At 37.8% G+C, this 27820-nt stretch overlaps 1 protein-coding gene across 2 annotated transcripts in view; it reads right to left on the bottom strand.

Annotated features, from left to right (window-relative positions):
* Window positions 1-27820, bottom strand: part of ZFPM2 (zinc finger protein, FOG family member 2) — a gene marked incomplete at both ends in the record, with an annotated part of 303859 nt that overhangs the window by 96086 nt on the left and 179953 nt on the right. For both annotated transcript variants that reach the window (XM_082293303.1, XM_082293304.1), the window contains one exon: window positions 13574-13685. In XM_082293303.1, coding sequence (XP_082149429.1) covers window positions 13574-13685 — 112 coding nt within the window. The remainder of the gene's footprint in view (window positions 1-13573; window positions 13686-27820) is intronic.

Here is a 27820-nt window from a genome sequence, read left to right as displayed (position 1 = left end):
ACTTCAAATGCAAATTGACTCAACTTTTCTCCAGAAAGAAAGGTGAAGAAACTAAGGAAAAACAAAGAATGCTTCTGGATATTAATGGCAGACTGTCACGCCAAAGTGCTCAAAGAAAACTTCTGCTAATCAGCTTCTATTGATTCCTCTGTAACATCAACATCCCAGAGATGACACATGGGATGTGATCCAGCCATACAAGACTAACACACAAAAATAGCAGTCCTGAACTTAAGAATTTTCCTCAGTATCTTCAGCGTGAAGACCAACTCTTAGATCTCCCATGTATCAGTTTAACTGAAAAGAATCCAATTTAAGAAAATGCTTTTGTTAAGGAAAGTACTTCCCAATGGGTGCTTTTGGAGATGTCTCTGACTCAGAAATGAATTCTCTCTGTACAATTAGTCCTTTGAGTATTCAACTATTCAATTTTTTAAGAACACACTAGCACTAGAATTAAGAACACACTAGCACTAGAATCATGCTTCACTTTCCTGAATGTGTTCATATGTTCTTAAAGAGAAGAAGGTCATGTATCAGCTCATCACTTTTTTGGAATCTTCTAGCTGAATATATTATAGAGCTTTTTTAGGTGTAATTGATCCAAAATTAATTTTTTCTTGCTTAACATCACTCTTTAAAAAAGAAGAGAAATGGCATTTTGAAAGAACAAATTTTATGATGCTGTGGATAATTTTTTAAAGGTATCAAAAAGTTCAAGCTGCTCAATGTCCAAAGTTAATCCACTTATGTCCTAGATTATAAAATTAAGATCAAACCAATAAAAGAGAATGCAGAATATAATTTCTTTTACATAAATTTCTGTATGAAAAAGGAAGAACAAATAAATAATGAATTTTAGGAAGTATATCAAAAATACAGAGCAGCGCCACATCTACATTAAGCTGAAGATCATATTGTGGCAAGCTAGAAAACTCTCGTGCTTCACTTGTTATGGTACACTGGATAAAACTGAGAAATAGCTGGCATGAACAAACCCAGCCTTGTCTCGGCTCATTGCAGAGCTTCTGACATTTAGGGATTTACACAGAAAGTATATGGAAAGAGAAAGGACCATATTTAAAGAGTCAGTCTCAGCAGATCTTTTGAGAGAGTGAAAAGGACCAAAAGTGGCTTCCATAAAAGCAACAAAACCAGTCAATTCCTTAAACCACTGTTAAAATTTCAAGCTTTCCCCCTAACTCAGCTAGTTAAACCCAAATAAAATATGTAATACTTTGCATGACAAACAGTAAATTGCTCCTGGACCACTGGTCCACAAAAGACTCGGGATGGGGTTCTGAACCTACAGCCAACACTTGTTTAGCCCTAATTAATTTCTACCGTGGGAGGGAATGAAAGATAAAAGTCTCAAAGTTATACTTCAGACTACACTTTCCACCAAAGTAAGCCACTGAAAAATATCATTGTTTGTGATTTTATACTTCATTTGCTCCAATAATAAATATAATTTAATTGAACCTTAATCATAGAACTGGCTTAGCCTTAGCAATCTGTCAGTCCTTTTTTTAAATTTTCATTTAATTGTAACTTGAAAATGCATTTAAACATCACATAATTTAAATCCATTAAAATGCACATGCAGTCACCATAAAAGCGAGCCTGTTCACGTTTAAAAGAACAGATTATTAATAGAAGATGCATAGTGATCACTTGATGCCACCCTTCTCATTTCCTTGTGTAAAACATTTCCTTTTCATCTCATACTTGAAGTTCAATTGCCCATCTTACCATGTCAGCAAATGTTTTGTCTGGCCAAAGACAACGCTATCTCCCCTACATCTCAGATGCTTCCAATCCTATGTCTGAACATTTTTTTCAGCTAAAGACCAACAATACTTCACCTTAGTTTTCAATTTAAGTTAGCATGGCTTCACCAAGTACAAGTCTTGCCTGACCAACCCAGTGACCTTCTGTGATGGAGTGACTGCATCAGTGGACAAGGGAAGAGCTACAGATGTCGTTTGTCTGGACTGTCGTAAAGCCTCTGACATGGTCCCCTACAACATCCTGCTCTCTAAACTGGAGAGAGATGGATTTGATGGATGGGCTTCTAGACGGATAAGAATATGGTTGGACAGTCACACCCAGAGGGTAGTAGTCAACATCTCAGAGACCTGATGGATATCAGTGACAAGCAGTGTCTCTCAGGAGTCAGTATTGGGACCAGTGCTATTTAATATCTCTACTAATGACACAGACAAAGGGATTGAGTGCATCCTCAGCAAGTTTGCAGAAGACACCAAGCTGACACACCTGTGGGTGACACACCTGAAGGATGGGATCCATCAGAGAGACCCAGACAAGATTGAGAAGTGGCCCATGGGAATCTCATGAAGTTTAACAAGGTCAAATACAAGGTGCTGCATCTGGGTCAGAGTAACCCCTGGGATTAACACAGGCTGGGGGATGAACAGATTGAGAGCAGCCTTGCCAAGAAGTACTTGAGGGTGCTGGTGGATGACACGTTGGAAAAGATCCAGCAATGTGCACTTGCACCCCAGAAAGCCAAATGTGTCCTGGGGGGCATCAAAAGCAGTGTGGGCAGAAGGTCAAAGGAGGTGATTCTGCCCCTTTACTCTTCTCTAGTGAGACCCCACCCAGAGTGCTGCATCCAGCTCTGGGGTCTCCAGAACAGAAGGGACATTGACCTGTTGGAACAAATCTAGAGGGCACCACCAAGATTAGAGGGATGGGCCACCTCTCTTATGAGGAATGGCTGAGAGAATTCAATTTGTTTAACCTGGAGAAGAGATTAGGTTCACTTCTTTGGGGTGACCTAATTGTGGCCTTCCAGTACATGAAGGGAACCTAAAAGGAAGATGGAGAGGGACTTTTGACAAAGCTTTTAGTGACAGGCAAAGGGGAATGGCTTCAAACTGAAAGAGTGTAGGTTTAGACTAGATATTAGGAAAGAATTCTTTACTGTGAGGGTGGTGAGAAACTGGAACAGGTTGCCCAGAGAAGTTGTGGATGCCCCATCCCTGCAAATATTTAAGGCAAGGCTGGATGGAGCTCTGAGCAACCTGGCCCAGTCAAAGGCGTCCCTGTCCACAGCAGGATGGTTAGAACTAAATGATGTTTAAGATCTTTCCAACCCAGGTCATTCCATGATTCTATGATTCATATTTGTCAATTCCTGTTAACCCAATGATTATCAGTTTTCTCAAAAATGTCTTTCATTTGTTCAGACCTTGAATAATTAGTGCACTGTCCTTTTATGCTTCTAATACATTATTTTTATATATTCAATTGTAAAAGGAAGATTTCAACTTGTATGTGTGTCTACACCATCACTGTTTCAAAAAAGAATTTTTCATTCACCAAAATAAAGTTACAGAGCCCTGTATGTTTTACAGGGCTCCGACTGTGCATCTTGATTTTTTAAATAAAACATTACAATGGTTACTTTATCCATCTGATAAGTCTGAATAAATGCCTCTTCTAGTGTTTCTAATACAATCTAACTTTTCAACATTCTTACTACATTGCTTTGCACTCCCTAAATTGCATATTTTTCTCTGTGTTGTCTTCTACTTTCACCATTTTATTGCAAAACTAACGCTCCTTTGTGATTTATAAAGCTAATAGTAGTAATTTTCTTAAGCCTTAACAATGTTAGCTAGGACTTATTCTTTCTATCTTCTGAAGTCTTTTCCAAATAATATTTCCTCCTAATGACTACTAACCTATGATAGTATAATTGTTTATAATAGATGGGAGCCACCCATGCAGAAGTATATATTGCAGCTATAGGAAGAGATTTCAGAACCTTCTGCATCTTGAGTTAAATACAGGCTGAGGTCTTAAACTGAGGCCTGAGGTTGTCGTTTCTTTTTATAAATCTATGTATATGAATGCATGAAAGTATATATGCCTACATACTATGATATTATCATAGAAAATTGTCTTACAGGCAATTTCTGCTCCAGAAACAAGCCTTGGTCCTGCCTGCCACCAACCAATTCAGTCATGTGCATCACCACTCAGTTACAGAACATCTCTAGTAAATTTGCTTCAACATCACAACTTGCTTCAACTATCAGAATTTGAGCACACTCTAGCATGGATTTTTGGTTGTCAGTATCACATTGCCCCATATGCCCTGACAGAATGAAACTGAAATAAGAAATAAAAAACCAAATCTGAAACAGCAATTTTTTCCATGTTTTTTCTAACATGGAAAGAACTTACGTTTTGAAAAAACTGCTGAGTTCTCTCTGTGCCTGCAGTAACAAAAGCTCATTTCTTAGATATTAAAAACACATTGAAGCAGGTTTCAACTTCTCCATACTTTCTTTGCTTTTCTTCAGAGAAGACTAAAACAGTGGGAAGACTGAGGGGTGCCCCAGCCCTGGTGAGAAGAAGGGCAGCTGTAGGCACTAGGAACATCCTACCTCAAGTACAAGGAGAACTGCAATGAGGCACTCCTGTATTTTCTGCCATGCTAGAGTTCTTCCTATAACCTTCAGTCTCCCTTCTCCCCACTTCACTATACACTTTTCATAACCTGCCTCAAAGAACAGGGTGCAATTGCCATTGCATTAGGAAAAACAGACATGGTCTGCAGTGCTGGCCTCAGCACCATGGTGCTCTGCTGTGAAGTCCTGCTCCTTGTTGCCTCTGCCTACACTAGTGAGCAGTGCTGGAATACCATGGGAGAAGGAGGGAAATGCTGACATTGATCTTTGGATCAGAGAGTACACACATTGATCCCCAGGATCAATAGAGAGGTCAGGATTCAGTCACACATGATCTCTAGCTACAGCTCTTAAGCAATTCCTGAAAGACAGTGGAGGGAGATGTATGTATGGATGACTAAGGGTTACATCTTGATCCCATTTTCTGTTTAAGGAAACCTCCACTCCAGAAGAGCTTTTTTTTCCATTGCTTTTGGCTCTGAATCCATTTTCCTGAGCATAAAACAAATCTCCATGTCCCCGGTATTGCAACACGAGTTATCCATTTCCTTTAACATATACAACCGTTTTAGACTCCTCTAATGTCAGGAAGCCTCCTTAAGCTCCTTTATTAACAATGAAAACAAAAATGAGCACAAATTGCTTCTAAAAGTAACACAGAGTCTAAGTATCATCAATAAATAAATTAGTCAGGATCCAAAATATGGCTAGGGAGTTTGAGAAGAGAGAACTGCTGGCTCTGCCATTGCCTGTGCAGGCAAGCACAGCAATTGCCTACTGGAGTCTCCAGAGTAATAGGAATAGGAGCTTAGGGACCTAATAAGAGATCACTGACTTGCAGGTCAATTAAGTGGCCAAGAAACACTTGAATTCCACCCACTGTGCCATAATAATGGCCCTGCTTGTAAGCTGCTAAAGACAAAACACATCCAACATGATTTTAACACTGCATTCCAGGTAGCCCAGCTCCACTACCCACTTGGACATCACGGCTGCCCATCACACAGGTTTTGCTGGGAGCTTGGCACCTTGAATGCTATAGAAGGGTCTTCTCTGAATTATAAGCACCAGACTTAATCCATCTGGAGATAAGGGACATAAACTTCTCACACCTCTGTGTCCATTATACACACAACAACTTTGAATGGAGAAAGAATATATTTCAACATTTTTCAGGTTTTGCTTTAACATGGCACACCATTAGTTTGTCTTGTATCACAAATACACAGTAGAAGTATTTAATAGGAATCTCTATAAAACAGGCTGCAGATGAATATAGCCCTGTTTCCTCCCATACAGACATATACTCAGCACCAATGGAGCTGCCTGAAAAGAATGACCCAGGTTTGATATTAGGCTTCTAGGTCATGGTTTCACCTTGACAACAGCTCTTTCATTTCAAGCAGTAACATTTGCCAGGATCCCTAAGGTGTTTTCATTTTTGTCAGGAAGTGTAGGGGGAAAAAAAGTATGAAAAAATGATAAATCTTAATTCACAAGCTACAGGGCTATCTCTGTGTCTCCAGCACAAAACTTAAAATCCAATCCAGGACCTGGATGTGTATTAGGAGGCTGCAGATTTAAACCTTGTCCACCATGATCAAACTGGATTTATGGAGCATCATAACTCTCCAGACACCATCCAGCAGCTTATTAATTTAATAGACTCCTGTCCATTCCATGATGTTCCTGCCCTGACAGTCTCTCAAGATAAGGTGAAAGCCTTTTGACAGGACAGAGTGCATATATATTTTCTTCTGTTTTCTTGTGGATGGGGCTGTCGACAACTTGAAATGTGTGGCTCAGCAAATTTGGGGGCTTTTTTTCTTCCCTCTTGCTTTGTAGGGAAGATGACAGAGGTAATGGTACCGTGAGCCCCAGGGGTCACAAGGTTGTTGCAATCCTCAACAGTTACTCAGCATAATGGAAAAAAAAAATTAATTAAAAATAAAACACATTCAGCCTATGTATCATATCCTGAAAATAATGACAAAATTTTTCTTAAAAAAATTCTAAATGACTGATTCTGCTGCAATTGACTTAGAAAAATACATACATTGAAAAAAAAAATCTCTACATTCTGTTTGCATTTATTGTTGCCAGTGGTCTCAATGTATGAAGCAATATTTCTTTTCATATGGTCACAGTGTGAAGTGCAGACTGGGCTGCTTTTTCATCCTGAACATGCTCTATAGGCGAGTTTTGGACTCAGTTTACAGCTTTCTATAGCTTCAGTCTAAAATACATAATTCTGTGCAAATCATGTCAGTATTCTGCCTATTTCCTTGTCTCCTCAAATGAAAAATAATTCCAATTTCAAACTATGAAATACACTACATAATAAGTGATAACAACATAAGAAAAAAGACCCGAATCAATATACATATGAGAACAAACCATACCATTTGGCTGCTATGTAAATGAAATGCACTAATAATGAACAAAAGCATTTTCATATTAGAAGTGGAAATTTAGTTGTACTCCTGTATTTCTTGTCATCTTCCCTTTATTATCTATATGCTTAGAATTTAAAGGGCATGTAATAATATACTGTGTGCTATTATAAGCATATTCATAAAGACGCATAAAATAACCTTCTTATTGTTGATAACTAAGACAATATACAAGGCCCTAACCTCTAACTCCCTAAAGCAGAAAATCCCCCACTGGATCTATTTACAAAGGTAAAAAATTAAAATAAGGAAAAGTACAGTTCTGCTCTGTGAGTTCTTTGAAGCTGAATAGTGTCTGAATTAAGTACTCAATACTGTGACTGCTATCAACAAGACATAGGAACCACTAGTGATGGAGGCAAAATATTTTCTCCTTCCGTGTCCAGCAAGCACACCATCAGGACTAATTTGCAATGGTTTCACTCACAACAATGCCATTTGATCAACGTCCCTACAAAACCAAAGAGGGAGCCTGAAGTCTACTTGCTTACCAATCATGCCCTTATGTCTGTATCCACAACATTTTCTTCCAATGACTGTAAATGCAGATACATTATTCTAGGTAAGCATTACGCATGTAATTATACCTCTCTTGAGACATACTTTGCAATTTTTCAGTATTGTGTAAAAAGAAATCCAAAACAAGCTCTTCCATAGACCTTTGATATTAGGGTGTCACATGTATTCTGTTAAAAACTCAGATTTTTTTTGTCACTGGATACAAAGAAAGAACAAAAACCTTTAGCACCACTGAATGCTTCAGCACATTGTATAGATAATGAAGGCATCCAGTAGGACAGCAGATACTGCAGTTTTCTGACTGTCCGTGTGGAACACACTTAGTAAATTTACTCCATTTGCTTTTAATAGTACGTGGAAAAAAGCCCCTTGCAATCTAAAATATATGGCCCAAGTTAACCTTTGGCCTACTAAACAACTTGTTCTCTGACCCAAACCAAATTATACTCATATTCTAATGTAGCAGTGTTTAAACTTCTTACGATGTTTGACCTCTGTCTCATTAGGGTCCCTGATGCTGTATGTCTGTGGTGCAATGTACCATTACATTGCCTGAAGCTGCAGAGGGAAGAAAAGTATTTGCTAGCTGAAAACTCTTTTGCTGGGGAAAACATCATATCAAAGATCTCACAGAACAATCAAGAAAAATAATTCTCTGTCACCAAAGAAGAATTTAAGTACCCCTCTGTTGCAACAATTGACTTTTCCTCTATGTTAAAAATTAGAATGTTTACTTTAAATTAGCAAAATTAATTAAAAATTGCCTTCAACCTTTACTAGTAGTTTCATGCAACCCTTTTACAATGTTTGTATTTTCAGTATATGGCACACACACTAGCTAAATAAGCCACCCCAGTACCAGTGAAGTAAGTAACCAGTTATGCATTTGCTGACTTATTTTATGTGAATTATGGGGCTCAGTAGCCAGGGGAAGCCCCAGAAGGGTCGAGCAAAGCCCTCTGCCTCTAGTCCTGACTTCTGACCTGCCCTCTCCTCTGTGCTGCATTTCCTCAAGCTTCCATTTATAAATTAGCTACATGACACAGTTTCGGTGTGGGCAGCTGTCATTTCAACTGATATCATTCTGTAAATCCACCCTAGCAGGCTTCCTCTCTACTGTGATTGGAGAATAGACTCTTTTGGGCAGCTTTCAAAAGCTGAGTCTGTTTGAGCAAGCACCCATCCCTTAGCTGTGTGGAGCAGCACTCCCCAGAAATTCCCTCCCCCCATTCCCTGTTTTCGTTCACCAAAAGAAAATGACAATTCTCGGATCTCACCCTTAGGCAATATCCTTCCTAGCAAGAACTTTGTTACAGTTGCTCAGTGGGTACCGACTGAGATTTCACTTACGGAGATGGAGGCTTTTTATGGCTCTCGATATCATGTGTCCGCACCACCAGCACAATTAACGGGAGCGTCCTGTGGAATCACTTACGGAGATGTCATGCAGTGCCTGTGGAACCGCACTGGGGCAAGGATGGGTTTTTTCTCCTCCCGCATCCTCTCAGAAATAACGAAGGGCATAAACTACTCAGTGAGGCCAGGCAGAGGAGGAAATAACATCAGTAAATCACTAATGGAAATGCAAAACCAAACACTGCCTCACACAAACTGAGACGATGGCTGGCTTAAGAAGTGTGCAAGTCACTGCCTGCAGCCACCTCCTTTTTGGCAGCCATACCCGACCCCATCCCATCATCCTGTGCACCAGCACCCATCCCTGTCCCTCCAAGGGGCAGCCTGCAAAGCGGTCGTTTCCTAAATTAGGATTTGCAGCAGGAGACGTGCCCCCAGCTGCCACCTGGCCGGCAGCATGCTCAGTGGGACGCAACGCAACCCGACCGGCCCAGACACACGTTACACATGTTGGCTTTCCTGCACAGAGTTATCCTGTGGTGCTCTGCAATCAATTACTGTTATACCACCATCATTAATAATTTTCTTAATGAAAATGATTCTGTTGATCTCCGTTGTATTTTAATTATCAGAGTTAAGCATAATTACACTGCAGCTCTGAGCTGGCATGTAGACTCCTTTAGGGCGCAATTTTGTTTTAACACACTGATAATGTAATTTTACATTGTGTCAGTTGTTTAGTTATTATCCAGTCGTACAATTCCGCTGTATTCCTGATAACAGATAATAACCTTAGCACCTCCTATATCCTGAAGTCATTTAAAAAGCAATATTGGAATTTCACAACTAGCTAACTTAATCGCCTTATGATTTTATAATTCCCACAGCTAAATATTTGTACAGACACCCTGTTTTAACAATGCCACTAAACATACGGTACCCATACATTTCACATAAATGGCTTAAGTAATATCTAGAAAAATGTCTGTTACATGAGCATGGCTTTTAGTCTGTGCAACTGTGGTTTTTATACTGTTTCTATTCTGGTCAGTCATAATTTATTTTTTAAAATCCTTGCAGTTCCAGTGAAAGATTTTCAGTAAATAAATATCCCAGCCCCCTCCTAGCTTATGGGGAGACTCTCACCCGTGGTCTTAGAGATTTTCCAGGTCTGGTGCACAGCTCTGTTAGCCAAAAATGTTTCTCAAGTACACTATGTGGCAATGACCATACAGTTCATGCATTAATACCTCTTACCACTGTAACTTGCTTGAATTATGCTGAAGCTTTTTTTTGAAAAGAACATATATTTCTAAATAAGCTGTAATGCATAAAATCTGTCTCTCAAATCTCAGTTTCTAAGACATATCTCAGATTATTGAATAGACTTTTTGAAAGTCCACTTTGAAACACAAGGGAAGTTTATGATAAATATAAAAACAAAAAGAGCATTTCTTTTGAATGCAACTACAGTTGTAAAAGTTTCAAGAAAATGGAGTGGAATAATGGCATGTGCCATGAGTAGCCAGCTTGTATCTGAATTTGTAAAATGGAACAATAATTAACTATCACTATTGAAATGTTTTTCTCTTTTCTAACTTGTCCTAGTATTGGGGAAATGTAATTATAAAAAATACAGGTAGTATCCTAGACTAAACTGAATAATTAGAATAGCACTTATTTCAAATACTGAGTATTTACTTCATAGCTATCCACTTTGAAAGTACTCTGATGTGTGATTTTAAATAACTGGTTTCTTTATTTAAAGGTTTGTACAGAAGATGACTTGTGATTGCATTGTAATAACTTAGATATATAATCCTATATGTGTACATCAGAGATATATATATATAAATTTATCGGTATATAGATATATGCGCACATAGATATGCACACATACGCTTTGTTTGCTTGCCTAGGGAAAATATTTTATGGAGAGCATTGAAGGCAAATAGGGCCAGCCAGCTCAAATTCTCTTTCAATAGAACATACATTCTAGGTTCCTGTCCTTGTGATTATTCTGTGTGCAATATGTGGGTGACTACAGTGCTCCACAGCCTCTAGTGAATTGGAAATCAGACTGACATTCCTATGTTCTCCTGAAGGATCTGGGGAAAATTCTGCTCTCAAAGATATCTCTGTAATGAGCTAAAAGGAAATATGGCATGTGCTTCTGAGTCAGCAACTGATCAACCAGTACCATGTACTGTTAGCCAATTCTAAACTTATCTTCCTCTTAGAAATGTGCCAATTTACTCCACTCATCTCATCTTGAGTTTTGTATGGAAAACAGCTCCCAGGTGACCAAATCTGCTACATGGATAATTCCACACATTTGTTCAGCTAATTGCTTTCAGAAATAACAACGTATTGCTAAGCAAACTAACCAAATTATACACATGCAACTACAACATAACATCGAATTACAGCTACATGCCAGCTGACACCGTTTCATTAGAAGTAATGGCACTGTAGGAGACAGAAAGCTAACACAAATCAAACCAATGTAATCTGGAATGATGAGATACAAATTGAAGGAAGAAACATTATTCTATTTATTTATTTTACCATCTTCTATTTGACATTGTTTTGTGATCCGAGCCAATTAATCTTTCTAGTACAAAAATCCCAGTGGAGCTCAAGGCAAGGGTAGGTGCTTAATGACCGACAGAGCAGCCACCTCAGAGTTCAAAGAGAGGAACAGAATGCAGTGGAAGCAAAGCACAGCTACAACTTCCTTCCTGCATTATTTTAGTGAAGTAGCAGTTTTTTAACACGTATTTATCCTCAAATTTATCCTCAACCTTAGTTATAATATGCATCTGTGGTAGAGACAATAGAATTCACCTTGAATACTATTCAACTGTCTCACCATACCTTGTTAACCAAGTACCAAAATAACTGGCATAATCAGTGAAACAAAATCCATCACCTTTGAATGAAAATACTAATATTTTGGGCTAATCAGATTGCATCAAACTTAAGCAAGTTCTTACTATTTGAAAAAAAAATAAATGGTATTTCAGTAGACTAAATCAGACTGCACTGAGACTGTCTAATGAATTAGATAACGTTTGTAAAATACTTTGAAGATGAAAAGTCCAACTGGTAAATATGTGCTAAGTATTAATATAATTACAGAAAGAATGTAATACTTGATAAGACATCATCCTATGGGAATTTGCAGGAGCTATGTTTTGGAGTGAAAGTAGTTTCCCATTACATTAAAAAGTTTTTGCAGAAAAGTTTGCCTGTGTGTATTCAATATTACGAACAGTAAACTGAAGCTCTGGATTCATGCAAAAAGCTTCACTGTGTTTGCTACTCAGAGCACTTTGCTGCTTCTTCCACTTGGGCTGCAATCAGCAAGCTGTGAAGGAAGGGCAACTCAACCCTTTTTAGATCTGAGCCCAGTTCTCTAGTACTGCAGGTGTTTTAGGTTGTAGAATGAATGTGTTGACATTTTGTAATTATAATAGAAAGAATTTATAAGACCCTGGTGTGCAACTCATTTTTAACATGCAAATTCCCTGTTTTCAGCGTTTCAACTTTCAAAGGCTTGTGGCAATTTAAAAGCAATCCTCTTATAAGTGTATAAATTGCAATGATTATAGGAACAAGTTGTAATTGTTTCTAGTAAGTTTTTAGGAGTCTTTGATGTTATGATTAGTGTTTTGTATGTTAATATATTGATATGGGTGCTTATTTGCCTGGATGCTTGTATGCTGAAATGGTCACTAGGTTGCCTCAGCAAACAAATCTTTGATCTCAGTAGGTCTGTTAGGTTAGAAATAAAACCTAAAAGAAATTAAACAAGAACAGTGCATGTTCTAAAGTATTCACAAAGTGCTGAGATTGGTGATAGAAATAAAAGGAAGAAAAGTCACCGTTTTGCAACCTGATCTGTTGGGTGAACGCCGAACACAGCTACACTACGTTATTTTTATTCCATTTATTCAAGTGGTGTTTTGTTTAACTTTTTTAAAAACACATAGTGATGATTCTGTAGCTGCATTTAGAAAGCTTTCACAGCAACTGACCGAATAGTGTGCATAGTCCATGGTGCTATGGACCGAACCCAAGGCTCGAGATGGTTGTTGGTTGTGTTGGTTCGAGATGCAAGGCAAAAGCCTGAGCACCTTGAACCAAAGGAGCTGTTAGATGTGGTGGGTTAGATAAAGCATGCTTGGTGGGCAGCCTTGTAAGAACAAATCTGAAAATCCATGGCAGACAGAAGTGATACCCATTGCCACGAGCCAATACACAAGCATCATCACATCATGCCAGTACGCAGAGACTGGAATGTCAGACGTGACAACCCTGAAATCCAGTTCCATTTATCTTATGTTACCATGTTGACACAAAGTCTTTTCGTAGTCTAATCAAGTTCTCATTCTCCATATAAAACTGGATTTCAGTTAGTAGTCTACAACGTAATGCAGCATAGAGAAATGATATCCAGTATGCCCAATAAAATGTCAAAAGGAATTCACCTATTCAAAGTGTAGAGATTTTACCAGTGTTTCCCAGAGTACTGTTCTCAGAGAGAAATGGATGGTACATTTTATGTCAGCTGATGTCCTTCAGTGTTTATAAAGTATTTAATAAACTACAGGCACCCTCTGGGGTTTTTATATCACTAGAAGGAAAAAAAAAAGGCAAAACCAGAACATGGGAAAAAAATGGGAACAAAAACTGACATTAAGGGCAGACATAGCATTAATTTTCCTAGTATGCAACAGGTATATGTTTATCTCAGTAGCTTACGCAAGAAAGTAAAGAAAAAAATCGGTTTGTGTTTACCTTTGCTGTACACAATGCAGTTGTTTTTGTTGTCTTCTACTCCTTGCCAAGTCACATCCAGCAGCCACTTGGGGCCAGCAGTCAGTACCATAGGGACTGAAGCCTTTGTCTTCTGTAGGAAGGATGATAACAAACAGATGCCATTTGTTCGCCTTGATTAAGAACTTGAATAATAATGGTAATAATCATTTTATTTGCAAACAACAAAATCTCCAAACCCATAAGCCAAAGACTTATTCCCCTGCCTCAGGATTTTTTTTAAAGAAGACACAAGCAGGAAGCTTTAGTTCTTTCATTGATTGAATGGCGAAACTATTATCAAGGATTTTTCCGAATGATATTGGATCAGATCTCCAAGATTAGGCAGATCTCTGGTGGCTGAGAATTATAAAGGGAATGCAGATGACTTTCAAAGCAAAGAGCCAAGTGTTCAGAAGTGAACTTTAGACACATTGTACTTCATTATCAGTGGGATCTCCCTATTTCCTGAAACAGACAGGAAAGAATTTAAAGAATCGGTATTCATTTCAAAGATCTGTCCTGGGTAACATTTGTATTATCATAGGAAATTGTTCAGAATGGATAAGGGAATTTTTCCCCTTTCGCTATGTGTTGATGTGTGATTTTACTATGTCTGAAATAATAATAATGCTAATGATTCACTGCAAAAAGACTGCAAAACAAGTTGTATTAATACATTCAAAAACTCAAAAGTAAAGCAGGACATCATCACACCTGAAAGGCATGCAGGCAATTTGCCATCTCCTGTCTGTATTTCAGATTCTGTATTTAGAGAATTTGGTATTTGAGGAGATAAGGCAGAGGCCTCAAATTTATTAACACTTAACTCCTTTTACTAATCAAACGACAAAATTCTGAGTTTGTCAGTGTGCGGCAGTTAGACTTCTATCACAGACACTTCTTCTCTGTATCAAGAATGAAACCACAACAGAAGTACAAAGTACAAAAGTCACAATGTAGTTTTTAATTCTTTTTTTCTGAGATATAATTCTGTCCAAGACATTCCAACATTTTGTAAGAGAATTTAATTATTTTTATATTCCAACAATAATTCTCTAGTTGTCTTAACCTATTTTTTATGGTGATATGCTGTATGACTGACCAAGATAAAAAAAACTTAAGATACAGAAAATCATATTTACATGGACATTCCAAATGCTTTGCCCACATTTATTATCGATAACTATCCTAGAAATGTAGTGAAGAATATGAACATTTACCACAGATCATATTACATTCACAAAATATACCTGAAAATATTTATTGAAAAAAAGATACTGCTTAAAATATTTTAGTTATGTAAGATTAATAATCTTAAAGAATATATATTTACTATAATTATATTAATATTTTAACAATAATGATAAATAAAGACAGACATCAAATGTTACAGGCCTTCATATTTTTGTGGGGTTTTTGTCTGTTTAGACTCCAATACTATTTTATCCAATACACTACTTCTTACTTAATTTTAATTTTAGATTTTACATTTTTCATACAAATGCTTGTGCATAAGTCACATTTTTATATGAACTCCATGACATTATTCATATTCCTTGAGTATGGGAAAAAACAGATAGAAATTATGAATGAAATTAGGAAAAAGGAATGTAACATCTAGCAAAAATGTAACTACCTAGTGAGAAAATACTGAAACCAGAGACATGCAGTGTCTCAACTCCTAGTAAGACTTTCTCTATGGGAAGTTGCAGAAAGTATGTTTTGCTTATATGAAGTATTACAAGAGTCAACCCAACCGCATGCACTTGCATTTTGAATTTAAATTCTAATTAATAATTGACCAGTAAACAAAACAATTTTATTTTTTAAAATTTGGTTAAGTTTCTATGTAAATTATCAAGAAGCCTGATATTATCAGTTATGAAATCAATGGAAAGTATATACATAGGGGTTATATAGAAAATAATGACTTGAACTAGGCAAGGACTGAAAAAGAGCTGCAGCAGATGACATGAAAGGTAATCAAAGTATCATCTCTATCTTCTATCATAGGAAAGTCTGAACTTCACTGTAATTTACACCAAAACAGTGCTAAGGCTGCCATGGAAACAATGAAAACTGGCTATTCTTCCCATAGCTGAGAATCCTACCCAAATTGAATACAAACTGTAGCAAGAATGTTAGCAACTATGGCTGCATAGCAATAATGAAGAGGAGGATCAGGACACACTCCAATACTTGCTGCATTTCTCCAAGCGCCATTTCAGCCAAGCCTTTAATATGTTTTTGTGCTTATATGTGCTTTCAATCTCTGGTAATTCCAAGTATGATCAAAAGACAGTGAAATATTATCCAGCTAGAAGACTTTTCCAAGTACACCGAAAATGATTAAGACATTCAAAGAAGTATTTTTTTTCCTAAGTTGGAGGACAAGTTAAAAAACAGAACAAACCAAAATTCTATCTTTTAAGTGCAGAAAGGATAATCTATTTAATTTTCACAAGATTTAATTCCTATTTCTGGTTTACTTCTTTCCAGACGTCTGACATTTCATTGTGTCTCTTCCATCTCTAAGGGTATTATCTGCATTAAGGTGGTATCAAAAAGCCTCAAATAATATCAGGATCTTCTTGTGCTGGGCAATAGTTTATCTACATAGACAGGACAAATAATATGTCCTGGGAAAGGATTATACTTAGCCACATACTGCTGAGGAAGAATGAGATACAGAGATACCGTTTGACTTTCTCATGGAGATTAATTTCTCCTTTAGTAAGCGGTAGGCTTAGTCCCAGGCCACCACCCCAGTTTCCTCCAGACAAGGAGAGGGGCCTAGGCCTCATCCCTTCTGAGGTGAAGTAGCAGCAGCAGCAGCAGCAGCAGGTAGTCAGCATGTGTGTCTGCTTTACTGTTCCCCATTTACAGGGCTTTTTTGGAACTTAAAGAACTCCATGGTTATCACTAAATTAGCTTCCAGGTCGGCTTGGCAGTTAAATTTGTAATCAGCTCTGCAGCTGTAAGTGGTCTCTAAGCACTAGAGATAGGCTGGAGGAGGAACAGGATGTTTCGTCTCAGAGGTCTGCTAGCCCAGAAGAACTGGTGAACACCTCAAAAGAATTTCCCATTCTCCCATAGCTCTGCTCCCATGCCGCACAGATATGTAAATAAACTTATTTTAATATGAAAGCAAAACTTCACAAGACCCCGGCTGCTTGTAAAGCTTGGCAGCTCCACTGAGGGATACCAGCAGTGGCTTCCCTTTGATGCACCTTAGTATAGTGTGAGCTGTAAGGCAGGTCAGGACCACAGCAGCAGTTCTTGGGGTCTGGCATCCTGTGAGGTTTACACGTTCATAGGTGTTCACCACCGAGAGAGGCTTGCTCTTGTGCTTTATTATTTAGTAAGAACTGAAGCAAGCCTGCTGATTCAGGAAAGGCCATTTCCTTAAAATGGTTAAAATGAAAAGACCCCAGTCCAAGATAAAAAGAAGCTATGGTTAAATCAGTCATGCCTTTATCACCTCAAGATTAGACTACTGCAATGCGCTATACCTGAGGCTACGTTTTAAATCCATTTGAAAGCTGAAGCGGGTGCAGAATGCGGCAACCAGCTTCTAAAGCAGGATATCGTGCTTTGAGCACATTACACCAGTGCTTTTTAATTTGCACTAAGTGTCTGTGGAATTTAAGGCACTGGTTAGAACCTGTAAAGGCTGGGACCTGTCTGTTTGAGATACCTAATTGAGACCTGCCAGGTCCTTTGTCTCAACTGTACAACCACAGCTGAGAACCACAGAGGAACATGAAAAAGGGCTTCCTTGGCTTGACACCGAAGAAAGTCTTGGCAGGGCAACATATTCTTCACAGCTCTTTACCTTTGAGATATCATCCTACTTGAAATAAAGTATGTTCATGCTCTGACTGTCAGAAACTTCTATGAAAATCATCCTGTAATTCATAAGATGTACTTGTCATACGGCAAAATTTACTTGGTCATTCCCAAAACAGTGGGGGTAGGTGTTACCTACTTTACACTGTTTTGTTTTGTTTTGTTTTTTAAAGTGCTAGTAGGAATACCTCTAGCTTAAGAAATGTACCTTTTTACACACACACACAAAAAAGCTTTCTTGACACAGGAGCAACAATATTGCAGTTTCTTACAAATAAGACTTCAAAAACCAAACGTAATTTCATTTCTCCCTCTGAAAGAATGGCTACACATTACTCAAAAGCTTACAAAACATTCTCCCTACTGCCTAAGTATAATCATAGGGATCTGCTAACAGGTGTCAGTAAGATGGGGCCATACAGTAATAACCTCACATTTTTTAAACAAGGGCACATTAGAGACCCACAGTTTTGTTGACTGCTTTATACTAGGTAACTGTAGATTCTACACTCAAGCAATGTTTCCCTAAAAATGCAATTTCTGCTAATGTTTTCATGCCATAACTAGATAAATTTGACAAGGACAAGAAGGGTCAAAACTGTGATCTCTCAGGGAACAATTAGAATTAGCTAATGAGGATAAAAGAGGTCAGGCAGGCATCCACTTCTCACTAACCTTTGAAGAAACTGGACAAACAAGGGAGGTAACCCTCAATAAATGTTTATATACAGTCAAGAGGTTAATGGAGATAAAAATAGCCATCACAGCAGGCTGAAAATAGTTTTGCACTCTTGTTAAATGGAATCAGTGCTGACAAGTAACATTAGATGGGCTCTTCCCTGTGAAGATTTCTAACATATGATGTGTGTGGCCTGGCAGAAACTTGAGGAAACCCCCACGCTGAAGAAAAGTACGGCATGATCAAGTTGTTTGAAATCTATGAAAGTCTGATGTCAAATGCCTGGTCAGTGTTAGCTGTTTCTTAAGAAGCTGTGCTGAAGCAACAGTTACTGAGCTACTGAGCTCATGTTCAGTAAGTCACTGTGACATGACCATTCTGTCCCAGGCACAGTGCTCCAATAAATGTTCAACACTATTTAAGGAGATGTATTGATACTCAAAGGCTTTGTTTCTTACTGTATTTTGGTTCCTGCAAACAGATTTTCTTTCTAAATCTTCCAAAGAGCCTGAATTCCCATGAAAGATACAGAGTATTACCAGAATGTCTTCATGCCCTTGGAGAAAGTTCCAATGCCCGCTGGGCAGAGTTAGTTTATATAGTCAATTAAAACCAAGAGTGTACTGGGAGAAGAGCTGTAAATATATCTCAGGTGCCATCAGATATGAGTCTGGGCTAGCAAAACACCAGTTAATACACTGACCGAGGTTTCTAGTTTGAAATTCAATTTAAATTCAATTGGATCATCACAGGGTTGACATGCTGAAGCTGCAGAACATCCCCTCTTGAGAGGTTGAGTTCACCTTTGATGATCACCATACTCAACTCAACAAACTCTGTAAGCTCATCAAATCAATTCAGTTGGGAAGGGCTCGTAAGGGTCATTCTGGACAGAGCAGTAACAGATATTTGTATACGTCTCAGACTATCCCATATTAGTTAATATTTAAGATATTTTTAATACTAAGAGTGGTAACTCCATTTTATCACCTCTCACACTGACTGTCCCAATGCATTTCTTTACCTTGAAACTGATTACAATTTCATATAGCTCTAAGACAATCCCATCCAAACAGCCCAATGGCCAGACACAGACCCACATTTTGTTGTTGATTTGTATGGAATCAGCTGGACTGTCTTTCAATTTCTGTAGCTTCCCTGAAAACTCTTATCTTTTTCCAAGGAGGATTCAGTCTTGGAAGAATATTTATCTCAGGGGTTTTTCTGGAAAACCTGCCAGTCAAGGCCCATGGCAGCACTTCACAGTGCCACAGCTTTCTTTGCTAGACGTGCAGAGGCAACTCCTGTCCACTAACACAACACTGGAGATGTCAGGAGGTTTTCAGTGCTGTGCTTCCATGCCAATGACAACATCACCAATTAAAGCAAAGGCATGACAGTTTCTAGCTGTAAACACCCACTCTGGAATCTTACAATTGCACCAGCACTTCAGCTTTCACAGCCTCCACTATACCTGTAGGTGAGACTATGAAACTTGAACTAAATGCAGAAGAAATTTTGCAATCCTTAGTCCTTGTGGTTGAAAAAAAACCCCCAAACCCAGAAACCTTTGAAAAACTGATACCAACATAATGTATGCAGTTAATTTCACCTAAATCTTTAGACAGCATGACATATTGTTTTAGTTACTTTACAATTTTTTGGGGATCCAGGGTTTCAGAGGAGTGTTCAAGCAAATGTATATGTGCACAGAAAAATTGTTACTTGTGATGGGCCATGAAACTAGTGATGAAGAAAAGAAGGATCTACTTCCCACTATTTTTTTGGTGATAGGAGAAGAAAAATATTGGTAACAGTTGAAGAGGCTGTGGTCAAACCAAAGCCTTTAAATGTTTCAAACATAAAAAAAAGGGGGAAAAAATGTGTACACAGATGGAATCCCAAAAGACAGCTGGGATTCCCTGCAACTGAGAAACCCTGCTGTTTACCCCAAGGGATCACCACTTGTCAAGTGACAAGACTGAACATACATTTCACCATGTATCACTATGTACACTTCATCCACAAACCTAAAGCAGACCAAAGAAATTATTCAAACAAAAAAACTCCACACCCTAGGTATGTTAATATTTTCCAACACTTGTCAGGATTTTAATATGATTTCAAAATTTTTATTACTATCAAATGTGTCTGCCTAATGCAAATTAAGTGTGTGCTAAACATGGGGATCATTTCATTTTACCTAACTAGAATGCACTTTTTTCAAATCTGTAAAATAAACATAAATCAAATGTCACTGTAACTTAGGTGCAAAGTAATGCTGTCAAAAGCAACTTCAATTTGGTCTATTTAACTCAGGATACCCTTGGAACGCATCTTCAAACTCTTCTCCAGTTCTAAAAAGGTTTAAATAAATCCATATTCTGGAACAACTGGACCTAGCTGAGTCCTGGTGATTCTTTCTGTCTGCTTCTGTGGTCCTGGAAAAGGTGACTACCAACTTACCGGAACAGGAATGGAGAAGCTGGAAAATGGACCTCTGAACACTCAGTGATCTTCCACTGCCCCCATCATTCTGTCTCGATGGGCTTTTTACTCCTGTCTTTCCTTCCTCTTAAATTTTCATCTGGCTTCACTCCACAGTTGCTCCTCCCCTGCCCTTTCCTCCCACTTCTTTTTCCCAATTTTATAAATACCTGACTATGTACAGATTATTTCCTTTCTCAAAGAGCATGGGATGGATACAGTGTATTTTGCCATCACTCTCTTGACTTCGGTTTCTCATTTTATTTTTCCCATTACTCTCTTTCCTGTTCATTCTGTTCTTTGGGAAAGCAGTCTATATACATGTGTTTACACAATGACCAGAACCAGGAAATTGTTTTCTTACTCAGTGCTGGGATTAGCATAGATGTGCCAAGGATATTCTGAAAGTTGACAACCCAAAGTGTATCATCTCTGTTGTGGTGAGTTGATACCTGTGGGTAGCATGAGCACTGTCAGTGTGTCTTAGTGTTCAGGTATCTGCTGTGGGTGTTGAACCTTTCTGCTTTACTGTAAAGTTGAATACTTTGGATAATGCTATTTCAGAGATGACATGCACCTGTACCGATGAAATCACACACTATATAACTTATCTTTAGACAAGATATCATGCAGTGCTGCTTGCACACTTTCACGCTGAATTATCAGTGCATTTTTCCTACTGGGTTAACCTCACTGTTGTAAATTATTGTCTACTCTAAGAATTTCATCTCTCTTTCTGCTAATGAGACCATGTTGATATCTGCCAGTCAACACTTTCTGAATGCACTTGCTTGAATGTCACTTATTTCCCTTTTGCTAAACATTTTTCACATAAGATAGATGAATGCTCCACTCAGTATGGCTCAGCTGCAATTCTGCAAACATCGAATTTACTCTGGATAGGTTGAGGGACTAAACTGTGGGATAAACCATCAATCCCCAGTAAGCTTCTGACAATTGGTCTCTCACTTTGCACAAATATCATTTGGGCTTGGGGCAGTTAATGTGACAATAGATATTTCAGATGATCAAGGGGACAATTACAGAGGTTTTTCTAGAAGACATGAAGGCATTTATATTGCATATGGATTAATTCTGCCTGGTCCCATGGTTTAGCTGTTTACACCAAAGACATCCAAAATGATTGCTGTATCTGCAGCTTAATTCAGTGTGGTACAGAATAATTTCTAGTTTAGAGCAATTTTGTAATTTTTTGTCTGTTATACTTTTTCTTATCCTGGATGGCTTAAATCACCTTTTCTAGAAGTCCAAACTTCATGTATCATATGTTTATTTTTATCTAAGGAATAGAAAAAGGGGTACTGATAGGACAAGGGGGAATGGCTTTAAACTGAAGGAGAGTAGGTTTAGATTAGCTACAAGGAGGAAATGCTTCACTGTGAGAGTGGTAAGGCACTGGCACAGGTTGCTCAGAGAAGAAGATTCCCTACATCTGGAAGTGTTCCAGGCCATGCTGCACGGGGCATTGAGCAGCCTGGTCTAGCAGAAGGTGTCCCTGCCCCAGGTAGGGCGGTTGAAAGTGGATGATCTTTAAGGTCCCTTCCAACCCGAACCATTCTATGATTCTGTGAATACAAAAATACAAAAATAAAAAAGGACATGCATAAAGCCTTCTATAAATCATCCATTACACAAAACTACAGAATTGCTAGTTTTAGATTCTGCTTATTATATGTTGTTATTACTTTGTTTGGAACTGCAAACTCAGGTTGTATGTTTTACTTTAGAAAAGTGAATGTTTTTGTCATGAATGGTGAGTAAGTCACACTTTAGCAGAAGTAAAAGAGCATTTTTTTAATTTCAACTTTTTTTATTTCCCAGGACTAAAGAGGGAGAAAATAAAAAGTTCTTTGTATATGCTTATCCAATATTTTAAATGTATGCATTTAAATGAGTGCAACTCTATTAGGATTACATTTCCAATGAATATTGTGAGGTCTTTATGAAATACATATTCAATACAAAGGCATTGCAGTCAATGGTATAGGCATTGAAGTGTAATTCTCTTGGTGATGCATTACATAATATTTGAACTTCAGTGGTGCACACACTGAACACACACAAAATATTATATATAAATTCCTCTCTAATTTGAAATAGAATTGGGGAATAGGAAAGAATCTATACCTTTCTTGAGGACTTTTTAAGATTTTTTATGCATGCTTTTATTAGCTTTATATATATATATATATATATATATATATATATCTTTACTAAGAGGAAATGTGGTACTTTAAAGTAAGAGCATAAATCCAACATACAATCCTCTGCCCAAGTTTTATATTTGTTAAGATAGAATAATCATTTAAGGTAGAAGTTTAAAGCATGATTCAACAACCAGAAGTCTTCATGTATGACTTTGATTAATTATTTTTAGTTCAGTTGAAACATCCCAGTTTATCTCCTTTTAAGATTATCCTTGACATATTTAGAAATCCTAATGCAGATTTTATGGCCCACACCTATCCCTGATGGTGCTAATGGACTAGGCATAATGAATCATTCTAATTTGGATGAAAGGACCACACAACATTGTGGCAGTCCTTTAGAGAATTAAGGCTCAATTCTGATCTTCCAGACTTATGAATGCATTTTTGGGATTAGGCTGTGTATCTGTACATCTGTTGAGTCTCAAGGGGTGTATACTCAGCTAAGTATTCTGACCTTCCAATGTACTGTATCAAATGTGTGGCCTTGGGATATGAAAGGATTTGATTACAACTGTATTTTAACACTGATTTAATATATAATTATGGGGTAAAACCTAATTCCTCCTTACATCTTCATGTAGAAAATTCCATCACTATTAAGCAGACACTAGGATATTTTTTCCCCAGCGAGAGTGATAGTAAATGGAAGAAATTGAAACACCCACCCAGGATAATGTAAAATCAAGGACAATCTTCTTAGGGATGGCTTTAAAATCAGCTTCTTGTGTCCATAAAAAAACAAATTTAAATGATCTTCTGCAAGTGTGTTGCTAGTAGGTACGCAGTGCATTATGCACAAGACTTGACAGCTTATGTATAAATAAACTGGAACAAGGCTCCTTTAGTGATTTTCACTATAATTCTATGATTTCTTGTTCACAGGTAATGAGGAGAGCAATTAACATCACACACACACACTATATATATATAATACTGATGGAAAAAGTTTACAAATAATTGGAATTATCTGGTTATTATCTATTCACTTATAATTTGTTTTTCTAGTATATCAAAGAAGGAATGTTGTAAATCTTCCTTTAGCTGGTTAAACTTTCATAAGATATGCTTTGTGTCTTTATGTAAAATTTTAAACTTTTTTTATTCCATTGAAAACTCCTTCTCAAGTATTATCAGTGAAAAGCCCCTCAAAATACTAAAATAGACTTCAAAAGAAAATCAGTTTGATAGATCGCGACATATGACTGTGCAGTATTTTAGGGGTTTTATTTTTTCTTCTTTACCATCAAATTTTGCATAGATTTAAAAATAAGTAACAGTGATATTAAGTAACTGATTAATATGAGGATTTCAGAAAAAATACTTTCCAAAATTCTGTGCTTTCTCATCAATATGATCTGTCACAGATCTGAACTACAGATTCATGGTGCTTACATTTTCTTTATAATTTCAGAAAGCTTGGACCAAGAAGATGAACTGAGCAGAGCAGCACCTTTAATTTGCAAGCAATTACTTTCTCCCAGTTGAAGAATATGCTACACGTAATCAGGTAATTTTTTCCCCCTGCCTTAAAAGCATGAGGATTTTATTTTACTGTTCTCACACAAAAATTAAAATTAATTTCCCTAAAATGCCAATGACAGATTAAAAGTATCCTCAGTTTTTGGCGTTTGTATGACATCGTTGTGTAATGCAGCTCCCATTTAAATTGTTTCAGTGTACTGATTAAATGCAACATGACTAAGAACTGCAGCTATGCAAGTTTCCATGGAAAAAAAGTCTCAAAAGAATGGGTGAAGGTCCTTCACTGGGACTGGAGATAAAGATGGAGAATCCAGCAGCAGGACTGGTGAGTACGGGGCTCTGGTTCCAGTAAGACTCAACAAACAGCTCAGATCAGAATCTAAAGTCCAGGAAAACAGCCTGTAGCTTCGAGATTAGCTTTCTCACACTATTCCTGAGTTAAGCCAGTACAAACATCATCATGAATGCATAATTATGATTACGCACTATGCTATTGCATAATAGATCTTAAAATCTGGAAACAAAGAAGTAGTGCAGGAATGCTGTTTTCAGGCTTTTGGTTTTGAAGACAATGAAGTTAAGGGTAAAAGACTTTCCATAAGGAAAAACAGTTCCAAGAAAATGCTTTTTACTTGGAAAATTGATACAGATAGTTATGAAATATTTACACATAAAAGCAGGGGTAAAGGGAGATAGGGACCTGGTGCTATGTTTATAACTTGAAAATAACAATGAGCAAAGCCCAAACCCCTCTCATATTAACATATTTTAGGGAACTAAAAAAAACCCACTATCACTTGAAATAAGTAACAATAGACAAAGCAACTGGAAGCTTGGCAAGTTTACTTAAAGGATCTTTTTCTCAGAAAAAAATAAATTTGATTTTTTTAATTCTTTGCAGCAAGAATTTCCCTATGAACCAAAGTTCATTTCTGGGACTGATGGATATACTCAGTCTGGTATACTAAGTTTAAATGACAGTGTTGATAAAAGGGTGATGCAGCTTGCTTAAAAGGAGCTGATGGATTCATTCACTTTCATGTGTAGAAACAAAACAGTGTGAATATGACAAATGCAGTAATTGGGTACATCTATGACTAAAGACTGTTGGTATCAAACTCTTGTGAGCTGCCAGTTTATCAATGAAGCCACTTTGCACCAGGAGAGCTGCAGCTCTGTGTTCTCTAGTAGGACACCTTGAGACCTGTAAAGACTCCGGGATCACAAATCAAAGGAGTGGTCCTCAAGTGGGAGTGGGCTGACTTTCAGAAGTAGGAAGCATCAAAAAGAACAAAAAATTTGCACATAGGTTCTATATAGGGGTCAGGTTAATTTTGTTGTATGAAATGAAAACTCACAGCGGTAATAAGAGTCAAGCTGAGTACCACCACACTGCAGACTGAATTTAAGTGATTAAAAAATTATTATACTGTTGGCTAAGACCAGTTTCACAAAAAATTACTTCTTAGCTCCAAAAAGTAATTTTTCCTTGAAGGCCTTCCCTGGTTCAAAGAATACCCAATCCAATCCAATAAAATCAAATCCTTTATCCTTCCAGTAAAATTTTTGAATGAATTTTCAGATACCTGAGAAAGAAAAAAAAAAGAACAAAACAACCCAGCTTCCAAATGTTCCTAACACTTCAAGACACCAATGAAGCAAATAAAAGGGAAAGAAAGACCCTCAGTTGTGTGTTATGGAGCCAAGAAAGCAACCTAATGCCACAAAGCACCAGAGGTAAATAAAGCTCACAAGAAGCAAAAGCTTTAGAAATTGGCAGAATCAGAGCAGACCAGGCTATCAAACCCCACAAGTTAGTACAACTTTATACCAGAATTTCTCTTCTTATCACAGAATTAGGCATGAAAATGCCACACTACTGCAGCCACCATATCCGTTTCAAACAACTACCTCGTATCACTTGGCACTAAATGGCAGCAGCTGTTCAAGGCAGACTTGAACCTGGCGTTCCAGCTGAGCAGCAGTTTTTCCCTGCTCCCAAGAGATATGAGCCTTCAGGTGAGGTGTGAAGCTGCCATCAGCATGGGGCATTTGTCTCATGTGGCAGCCTCCAGGCTTCAGGGTTACTACAACCTCTGCACATGTGCTGCTGTTGTCACCGCAAGCCTTCTCAGTTTTTTCAGGGAACGAAATGAATAGTTGCCTGATTCTCACAAGTCCAGATCCCATTTGCACATTGAAGGGAAGTGGTCACATCTGCAGAGCCTCTGATAGCTCCTGCTAATTCTAAGGAGGACAGCTGGATGATGGAAATCTGCCTCTTCACTCCTCCACTTCAGAGGTGACCTTTGATCAAAGTTTCTTTTACGAAGCTGTGGATGATGAACAAATGAATACAAGCTACAACATCAAACAAAGAAGCAGCACTCAAACTCAGGGCCAGTGGAGCCATGGCTTTAGATTCACATCAGCCACTGGAAGGAGAAAGGGATGCTCAGGACCAAGCACTCCTGCTCCACACAGCTCAGGCAGATCCAGCCCCTGCTCCTTGAAAGTTCAAGTGAAACTTGATTTACAGCCACACCTTGGGCGGCGGGCAAATGCTGGGAGAGCTGAGAGAGATCTGGACAAAGAGTGATGGGAGGCAGAGGCAGGGGGCAGTGGGTTCCCTTAGTATTATAAAAATGCATCTTATTCTGTTTTTAATCAACGAACCTTATCCAGCAATCAAGGCAGATATATAATAAGCTGAGCTACTCTGTAAATCTAAACATTCCCCACAAATAGAAAAGATACAGCCTGAGCTCTCTGATTGTTACTACGGCAACTATCTAAAATGAAAATCTTGTTAACCCTTTGCATGCTGTAGCCACCCATGCATCAGTGTTAGCTGACTTCTGTGCACTTATCTCTCCTTTTTCCCCCTCAAGAAATTCATAATTGTATTGCTTCACAGTAGTTATGCTCTGGTTATCCTGTTTGAGACTGAAAGAACTGTGATAGGTGGTAGTTTCACAGGTACAGCTGAGTTTTGTTACTTGCTCATTACTGGGATTATAGTTCAAAAAACAACTAAGAAAACAGAAGAGAAAATCTTTAGATTGCTCCACTAAACCTGGGATTTTGATTAAAACCTTGACAACTGGAATGGGATGTTTTCTAACAAACCACACTCCTGCCTTTTTTCTATTAGTTATGAAATTATTTGACTGTAAATAGCATATTTTTGGAGGAATTATTTCTCTATAGTGGATTATAAGCAGGCTACTTTTCAAACATTTTTTTAAAGCTTCTATTTCTTAAGTACTCCACAGAAGACTGCCAGTGATTTTAACACAATAATATGTTAACCACAGTGCAAAGAAAATTAATGGGCGGGTATTTGGCTTGAAAAATTCCTTAAATGCAAGAAAATTTAGACAAAAAGAAAACTGACTTTCTAATTTTCACAAGTTGCAGATGATATTACAGTCACATTAATACTTGTATGTACCTCAATACTCAAGACAGTTTCATTATGATATCTATTTGGCAGCA

The sequence above is a fragment of the Coloeus monedula genome (genome assembly GCF_965178545.1).
Source record: "Coloeus monedula genome assembly, chromosome: 1".
In the NCBI taxonomy this organism is placed as follows: Eukaryota; Metazoa; Chordata; class Aves; order Passeriformes; family Corvidae; genus Coloeus; species Coloeus monedula.
The sequence above is the reverse complement of the archived record's forward strand: the minus strand, read 5'-3'. Positions and strand labels throughout refer to the sequence as shown.